This window comes from Triticum dicoccoides, chromosome 3A (genome assembly GCF_002162155.2).
Source record: "Triticum dicoccoides isolate Atlit2015 ecotype Zavitan chromosome 3A, WEW_v2.0, whole genome shotgun sequence".
NCBI classification, from domain to species: domain Eukaryota; kingdom Viridiplantae; phylum Streptophyta; class Magnoliopsida; order Poales; family Poaceae; genus Triticum; species Triticum dicoccoides.
The window spans coordinates 540,284,013-540,293,146 of NC_041384.1; the positions used below are offsets into that span (position 1 = coordinate 540,284,013).

Below are 9,134 nucleotides of genomic sequence, written 5' to 3' on the forward strand. Positions count from 1 at the left end.
GAATCGCCTGATTCCGATAAACAAGCGAAAAGTTAAACTAAAACGAAAATCGGATCGGAAATCACGATCAAAAAAATCACGGATTTAATCCGAGAAAAAGAAAAACGACGAATAGATTAACGAACGAACATTCGTTATCTGGATCTAAACGAAGAACGCGTTTGTTAAAACGAACCAACAAGCGAACGCTCGCTAATTAACTAAACCGAAAAAACCAATCTAACGAAAAAAAATCAGATCTAAGTTTTAAAAAAAAAACGATCGGTTTTCTTTGCGAAAACCGAGGCAATGACGTCTACCTCGGCGGCTCCGACGAACGGCGGCGGTGGCGGCGGGGCGGCACGGTTGGCTAGGCGGCGGCGTGGCGCGGGTGGCGGCGGCAGCGGCCAGGGTTAGGGTTTGGGGCGGGCGGCAATTGGGCTGTCCTGGGCCTCGGGCGGCGCTATAAAAAGGCCTCGGCTAGGGAGTCCTGGCCGGATACGGCTCGTAGGTCGGTTTGGACACTTTTTTTTAAAAAATTACGCTCAGAAAAAAACAAAAGAAATACTAAACGGACTCCAAAAATCCCGAAATAAATTTTCCCCGGCTTCTAAAATCATGCCGCACAGGATGAACATTTATTTGGGGCCTAAATGCAATTTTGAGAAACGCGCATTTTTCCTAAATTCAAATAAAATGGCAAATAAAACAAAAATAAAATATTATTTGATTTTTTATTAAATCCTTAATATTTCTTTATTTTGGGAAGGTCATTTTATTCCCTCTCTCATATTTTTGTATAGAAATAACTGAAGATAAAATAAATAAAATCAAATGATTCTATTTTCAAAATTTGAGAAAACTCAAATATGGAAATAATGAAATCCCCAACTCTCTTCGAGGGTCCTCGAGTTGCGTAGAATTTCTAGGATCAACCAAAATGTAATAAAATATAATATGCAATGATGATCTAGTGTATAACATTCCAAATTGAAAATTTGGGATGTTACAGGATCAAAGTGAATTTTATTTGAAATTATTTTTTCAAAATTATTTCCAAATAAATAAATAATGAGAGAAGATAATATGACTTCTTCAAAATAGAGGCAATAATGGAAATTTAGTTTTAAATAAAATATTTATTTTATTTGAAATTTTATTGATATTTTATTTGATTGAATTAGGGAAAAATCGCATTTTTAGCCAAGAAAAATGTTCATGTTGTCCTAAATATTAGGAGAGGGCCGTGAAAATTATTTATGGAAAATTTAGGGTTTTTATTTATTTATTTTATTTTTAGATTTTTTTCTGTTCGGCGAAATTATTTAAAAAAAAATCTCCGGACCGAACTGGACCGAAGCCCCGCCAGCCCAACCGAGCCAGCACCACCTTACTCGCATGCGGGAGCCGGACTCCACCAGAATCCGAGGCCGCCCCGACCCCACCGACCCCTCCCGCAAGTCGGAGAGCCCCGGGGGCCTCCTTATAAGCCGCCGCCGCCCGCCGCACCCACCACCGCCGCAGCCCGCGCCGCCCCGCAGCCGAGCCATGCCGCCGCCGCTGCCTGCTGTCGTAGCCGCCGCCTCCCCGCACCGCCTCCCCGTCTCCCCGTCGCCTTGCCGCTGACGCCCGTCGCCGGAGCCACCAGATCTCCCCGCCACCCGCCGAAACCCGCCGCCGGTTCTCTCTGGTTAAACGGTATAAAAAACCGTTCGATTTTCCGATTTATTTTAGTTTTTAGATCGGTTTTTCGTTTTTGTTTTAGTTTAATTAGTAAACGTTCACTGGTTATATCATTTTAAGGAATGGTTCTTGTTCGTTAGTCTCTGTTAGCGGACGTTCGCCCGATAGATATTTCTTTTTAGTTTATTTTTGGCTAGGGACCTATCCGTGAATAGTTTTCTTACAGATTACTCCTTGATCTTCAAACCTTCACTATTTTTTGCTCGCTTGTCCAAATCCAGTGAAACCAACGCCCAAAATCTTCATCTTGTTCCCCTCTTTCCAGATAATCAACTTGAACATGATTTTGAAAACTTAAAATTTGGTTTCAAGCAGATTTGTATTCGAACTTCTTTTGATCGTAGTTTGAGTTTCGTATCTTCAATTCGATTGATTCTTTTTGCTAATGGAAGCTCTTCACTTGAAATTTCTGTTCAGATCTTTTCTCTTGGTTTTACCTCTGCATCTTATGCTTGAGTGCTTATGTATGCTATTTCTTGTTCACGATAGAGTTTCCGGAGTGCGAGGCTTGTTGCTACGAATCACTAGGGTTTTTTGATCGTTGGCAAGGCAAGTAACACTTTGATCATATCCCTTTATTACCCAGTTTTTATGCATTAGTTTCAACCCTCAAACATTGCATGAGTAGGATTGATAACATGTGGGTATTTGGGAAGTAGTTGATGAGGTAGGAACCTATTGCCCTTTTATTTCAAACCCTGGGTTTTACTACTTTATGCTGACACTACTATGCTATGCTCGTAGACGTGGTTTGGTTTTGAGAGAATTCATGAAAGTTGTGTGAGTTATTTGTTAACTAAGGTTTAACTTACGATGGCTACTTTAATACTCATCTGGGTGGATTAGTTGTGGGAACTTGGGGAATCCAATGTTGTCCAAGGAGATCCCAGGGAATCCGTGTGATCATCCTACGGTTTGCCACCCAGGCTCAAAGGGGTCATATTGTTATTCATGCTGGAAACTTCTGTGTGCAGCCACAAGCCATTTTGGGATCTGACATAGTTGATTATGTTGTGTGACCTCTTTCAGTGGTAGACTAGCAGATGTAGGGGATGTAGGTGGTATGGTCTACCCGTTGAGGGAGTCCTGGATTAGGGGGTCCTCGGACGACCGGACTATATACTTTGGTCGGACTGTTGGACTATGAGGATACAAGATTGAAGACTTCGTCCCGTATCCGGGTGGGATTCTCCTTTGTATGGAAGGAAAGCTTGTCAATTCGGATATGTAGATCTCCTCCCTTGTAACCAACTCTGTGTAACCCTAGCCCCCTCGGGAGTCTATATAAACCGGAGAGTTTAGTCCGTAGGACAACAACAATCATAATCATAGGCTAGCTTCTAGGGTTTAGTCTCTACGATCTCGTGGTAGATCAACTCTTGTAATACTCATATCATCAAGATCAATCAAGCAGGAAGTAGGGTATTACCTCCATCGCGAGGGCCCGAACCTGGGTAAACATTGTGTCCCCCGCCTCCTGTTACCATCAGCGTTAGACGCACAGTTCAGGACCCCCTACCCGAGATCCGCCAGTTTTGACATTGACACCCGTCGTAAGGAGTTAATGTCATCCGTTTCTCAAACATCATGTAGTGCGAGAAATTCAACGGAGGAGATGGAGTCTTGTGGAGACAAGTGCGCAAACCTCTATAGAGTGTACAAACTAATCATGATTAGCCGTGTCCCGGTTATGGACATCTTGAGTATCTAGTGCTTGAATTATTATGTTGATCTCATCACTCTACTTAATTAATTTGTCGGGTTATTAAACTTTTAATTGGGATTGAGTTGGGGTTACTTTCTCAATGTTTTCAACAGAATTTGTAGTTAAATAAAATATATTCCTTTGTTGTAGGGAAAAATTAGCTTTATGCAAATGATAACCATAGACCCTCCACCAGCCATATATGCATGTAGTGGTAGCTGTTATTTTGTTCATTGCTCTATAGCGTTATCTTGCCAGCATATAGCATATTCCATGTGCTGACCTACACAGGCTGCAACGTATTATGTTGCAAAAAATTTACACGAAGAGTAAGGTGCGCTAGGTCGTTGTCGTGCACTCAGTTTTGTCGTGGAGTTGGATGGAGTCATTTATCTTCAAAGCTTTTGCAATTATCTTATTTAGATGGCCTTCAGCCATATCATTGTAATAAGTTCTCTTTTTAGGCATTCGATGTAATAAGTGTGTGATTGAACTCTGTTATAAAACCTCGAGTATTGTGTGTGTGTCAGAAATACCGATCCAGGGATGACACTTAAGCACAAAGACTTGACCGTCTGAGGTCGGGTCGCTACATATATGCTCTTCGAAGTTCTCGTCCAGCTTGATGTTGAAGCGCCTATCAACAACTAGCAAATTTCTATCGCATAGGCCGCACTCGTCTTCGCAGTATTCGCACATACCGAAATCCTTTTCGTTGTCAGACATTTCCTATGTTCATAGTTGAAACATTAATTGAAAATCGATCGAAGGCAACTACCAGGAAACTCAACACACAAATCCGGGGAACTAGATATTTCCTACATATTCTAGCACAAGCAATGCTTAAATTCACGAAAAAATTCGTTATGACCTTTGCTAAAATAGAACATATCGAGCGCCTGTTTGGCAGAACAAAAATGAAACACAAAGTGATAAACTAGTTCTATGAAGCACTTACTATAAATAAACTAGTTCTATTAAGCATTTACTATAAATAAACTAGTTATATTAAGCACTTACTATAAATAAACTAGTTATATTAAGCACCTACTTTCTAGCCCTAACATCTATCCATCCATCTATATATATCTATATTCTATAATGTCTACATTTAAATTACCTACATTCTATTCAAACCACCTAAAATAGTCAAAAACATTATTCTATTAAAAAACCTACATTCTACAATGTCTACATTCTAAAATCTACATTTATATTACCTACATTCTACAAGAACAGAGACAAAGAAGGGAGGAAGGAGGGGTAGGAAGGAGGGAGGGAGGAGGGGAGGAACACTACTAGGGAAAACCTTATACGCATGAGCTTATCAGTAGTGTGGGGTAATGGGCCGGTGCTACTACTACTTAGTAGTAGCGCTTGTAAAAACAGTGCGCTGCTACTAGAGAATAGTAATAGCATGGGTCTAACGTCCCAACACTACTGCTAAGTGGTTCTCATCATGCCTCCAGAATAAACCAAAGTAGTAGCGTGGGGTATAAAAGCCACGCTACTACTAAGTTGATAGTAGTAGCGCGGATGTGCAACCCCACGCTGCTACTATAGATAGATAGGATCAACTGGTCAGCCCACTTAATAGCGGCACCACTGCGAACTTAGTGGTAGCGCGGTTCACCGGCATGCGCTCCAACTAAGTGCACCACACCTCCCTCTCTCCCTTATCCCCTCTCATCACGTTCTCTCTCCCTCCCCTTCCTCCCTCGACTCCGATCCAGATCCAGGGCCATGGTGCGCCCTCTTCCCCATCGCCGCCGGCCACCATCCCCACACTTTCTCTCCCTTGTCCCTTGGATCCATCTCTTCCATGGCTGCCTCCCACACCGTCTCCTCCTTCCCCCATCTCATCCTGTTTTTCTTGTTTGGGAGCGACGAGGGATTGGCGAGGCTGGAGGCGAGCTCGTGGAAGAGCGGGAGCGGGGCTGGCGAGGGGAGGGCGCGGAAGAAGGAGAGCGTCGCCGCTGGGGTGGGCACGGTGCAGATGCCGTGGAGCGCGACCAGGGGGTCGTCCGGTGGGGGCGGCGGCGGGAGGAAGGGGAGCGGAGGCGGAGGCGCAGCAAGTCAATGAGGCACGCACGGCGGAGTTAGGTGGCGACACAGCTGTCGGGTGGGGGCATCGCGTGGCAGAGGAGCGGCTATCAGGCGGGGGCATCGCGTGGCAGAGGAGACGGCAGCGGCGGCGAGACGAGGGACGCCCGAGCTCCTCGGCCCAGCTCAACAGAAGGTTTTACAGCTCGAGTCATACTCAGATATGCCCATCAGTTCAGCAACATCACAGGTTGATAGCATTTCATTTCGTTTGTGCAATTTGAATCTGTATTCAGTTTTTCGTACATAATTCGAGCACACGCCTTGTTAAGTTTGTGACCCATAATATCCCCATGACTTTTGTTCAGTTCAGTGTAGTTCATCATGATTACTTAATTAAAGTATACCATGTTTTTTCTGCTGTAGATAGAAAAGCATATCTGGTCTGATGGAATAGAAGAAAGCACATGTGAACTCAAGAACAATACAACACATTACATAGTGGGGGAGAACAGCCAGTTTGGGGGAAATATACTTGTAGATCAGTAGAAGATTTGCAAACTGCAACCATGGCTCAAGGACTGCAACCCTGGATCACGAAGATGCATGAAAAAACACACACAATTCAGTACATAAAATGGTTCCATGGATTAAACATTAAAGCCTCATTCCCTAACACTGGAAAATTCAGTAGAAGCTTTGCACATAGCAGTCATCGCCGCCAACGATGTGCAAACCAGAAAAACGGGGAACGTTTGACCTAGGCCAGAATCTTCAATCACCGCGTGCGTTCTCTTGCTGCCCTCGAATTGACATCATGCAACTGCAATCAATCAGCAGTAAGCATCATCTAGGTGTATTGATCATGTGTGCCTGGTCTTGTTATTGTTTCAGTCAGTGTGCCACGCGCTGGACAAGCAGGTCAAGAGCAGGGTCCACTTCAAGGTATGTACCAACACTCTTCTACCTGGCACGACAATAGCTTTTTCAGTCTGTCCAACATCACACCCTACACCACTGTCAACAAAGACTGCTCCTCAGGGATGAATGGTATCCAAAATTCATCTCTTCACCAGCAATGTCTCGGTAGTTACTAATCGCTGCTGCTAAAAAACTTGTGTTGTTGCTTGTTGGCCTGTTCCTTGTTATCTGAAGTATATATTTTTCTGTCGCTCATTCGCTATCTGAAGAATTTTATGTAGGTAGTCTTAATGTGTGTTTAGCTTTCAGTTTTTACTTCTACTTCAAAGAGTGGAAGATCATAAGAAAACATTGGCTGAACTTTAACAATTATTCTTAGAGTAAACCAGAGCAGTATTTGATGATATATGTTGAGTCACTGAAAATGTATACTGTCTTTTTCTTCAGGATATGGATGACTATCTGAAGGGATGCAGGTTTCTTCCCAAACTTAACAACAAGATACTAGGTGAAAGAAATGCTCCCTACAAGGAAAGGTTGAGCAGCCTAGAGAATTTAGTACTGATCAGGGTAAGGTTGACAAAGCCTGAAATCTCATTTTGATCCATGTTCAAAGATTACATGGTAGCATGTATACTTGAAGTTGGCATTAATGTCTAGTATGCATTATGATGTGTGTTAATCTAGTTGCTATATTGTAGTGTTAATTCGATAAGAACGACCATGCTAGTTGGTACCCTGGCGTCTTTCTCTGTGGTATATATGATCAGGCATGAGCTATTTAATAGGCATGCTTAATTATATATATCCAGCTTCCTTTGGTAGTAGTACAATTAACTGATGTTGGTGAAATCGATACTCTAGTTTATATGGATGACGTACTCATGTTGTTTCTCGTGTCGAAAGTTTTGTTTGTTTTCCATTCATTCTATAACAGTACATATAGTTGGCGTAAAAATGTAATCGATCAGGGCTCAGCTGGATCTTGGCCGGAGTGTCATGCTTCTGATTGAGGTCCACCTTAATTCTGATGTCTTTCTCCACTACATGCCGGGGCCTCTTCTTTGGTCTTTGGTGGGCATAGAACTAGGCTGCATGCTACGCTTCACAGCACAAAGAGACGGCACAAATTCTCACAGAGAGAAGAAAAAGAGACCACAAGGTCTTTGGTCTTTGGTCTCTCAATTTTTATACATGTACATCCCCTCCTATGATGCTTGCTGAAGCAGCTTGTTGAGTTATTTTGAAATCTTTTATGCACTTTTCTGTTGAGTGCCTTTATTTTAAACTATGAGATATTCCTATGTTTAATTCGGAAATCTAAATGCAATCTTATGTTGTTCCACCGAGGTTGATTTTCAAAATGTGTATATCTAATATTTCTTACTGCAGCTTTAAGCTTCACTGTCATCTAACTTTGTCTAGTTAATTTTTGTTATCTGTCTTTGAACCTATAAAATGGGTGATATGCACACTTGTCGTGAACTACATGTGTTTCTTGAACATGGTCTAAAGTTTTTATAAGAAATACAGTTTTGAGCTCGGGCAATCGTAGGATGACTAGACACATACTACATATGATTTGAGATGTATATGTATGCAGTTTCACCCTTTGCTAAAAAATGTCCTATACAATGTAGACTTTGTGAATCCACATGAGCTAGGGGTTGCACCGTAGGAGCATAGTGTGTACAAGTATTGAACACTGAAGATTGCATTGCAGCTCATCAGTACGCCTTCCTTGCAATCTTTGAAGCCTATTAAATTCAAAAGTGTTATTTTTCTGTACAAGTTTGTATGTGTCAAGTACTTGCTAATTGATGTTTTGAGGGGTGCTCATATACTTACTCGACAACATGGCAAGTTTTCACATTTGTTCTAGCTATCTCTATATGTTAGCGACTTAGCATACATGTTGTAATAAGGTTTCACATTTGCTTCTCTGACAATTAAGGTCTGTTTTTATTCATAGGTACAAGATAGCGACAGAGTGCTGCAGGATAATGAGATGTTGAAGCAGCGGACTGAATCCATGACACCGAAGTGCAATTGCGGCAGATTATCTCTATCTTTTCTTTTCATTTTTCTTATTATTGAGTGAGAATAGAATGAGGAACTGTGTGATAGTACATACAACAACTGTAGTAAAAAGAAACTTATGTTTGCAATTGTTAATGACATAGATACTTGCATGTTCTTTGAAGTGGTCATTTGTGAGTAGCAATGCATAATGAGGTTATTTTGGCTGATTTATTTCCTTCGGTTTCTGGTTAACCATGAAATAGGAGCCCATCAATGCTCACTATTGTGTTTACTGGGAACTGTATGCATAAAATGGAATTGGTGGATTTTATTTTTTAAGTTCTTAATTAGGTAGTAGTGGCGTGGGAAAAAACTGCGCGCTACTAGTATTTAGGATACTAGTAGCGTTGGTAGTATGGACGTAGTGGCGCGGGTACGAAATAGCAGTAGCGTGGGTGGCACACGCTGCTACTAACAAAGTTAGTAGTAACGCGGGTTTAACCCATGCTACTACTAACTATTAGTTGTAGCGCGATACTAGTAGCGCGGGTACCCGCGCTGCGAATAGCCATTTTACCCGCGCTGCTAGTAGCCTTTTTCCTAGTAGTGGAAGGAGGGAGGAGGCGGGAAGGAGGAGGGGGAGGAAGGAAGGAGGAGGCGAGAAAGAGGGGGAAGGAGGAGGGAGGTAGGAGGAGTTACCTCGGTGGCGGTGACGGCGTGG

General features: G+C 42.4%; 1 protein-coding gene across 2 annotated transcripts; it reads left to right on the forward strand.

Annotated features, from left to right (window-relative positions):
- The first annotated feature begins 5,443 nt into the window (after positions 1 to 5,443).
- On the forward strand, positions 5,444 to 8,644 carry LOC119269049. Of its 2 annotated transcripts, XR_005133410.1 has the most exons (5): positions 5,449 to 5,720; positions 5,897 to 6,255; positions 6,365 to 6,415; positions 6,839 to 6,961; positions 8,364 to 8,644. XR_005133410.1 is itself a non-coding variant. In XM_037550797.1 (4 exons), the coding sequence occupies exons 1-4, from the start codon at positions 5,694 to 5,696 to the stop codon at positions 8,490 to 8,492; spliced, it is 330 nt and encodes a 109-aa protein (XP_037406694.1). In that variant the 5' UTR covers positions 5,444 to 5,693; the 3' UTR covers positions 8,493 to 8,644. The 2 variants fall into 2 exon arrangements, 1 of the variants encoding a protein (XP_037406694.1); XM_037550797.1 differs by lacking the exon at positions 5,897 to 6,255 and having other exon boundaries at positions 5,444 to 5,720.
- Positions 8,645 to 9,134: the final 490 nt, after the last annotated feature.

Excerpts from the sequence above, each read along its gene's own strand:
- LOC119269049 (XM_037550797.1), top strand. The coding sequence starts at position 5,694 with ATGCCCATCAGTTCAGCAACATCACAG. Across the intron at positions 5,721-6,364 it reads TCAGTTCAGCAACATCACAG|TCAGTGTGCCACGCGCTGGA; the intron begins GTTGATAGCATT and ends TTATTGTTTCAG. Across the intron at positions 6,962-8,363 it reads AGAATTTAGTACTGATCAGG|GTACAAGATAGCGACAGAGT; the intron begins GTAAGGTTGACA and ends TTTTATTCATAG.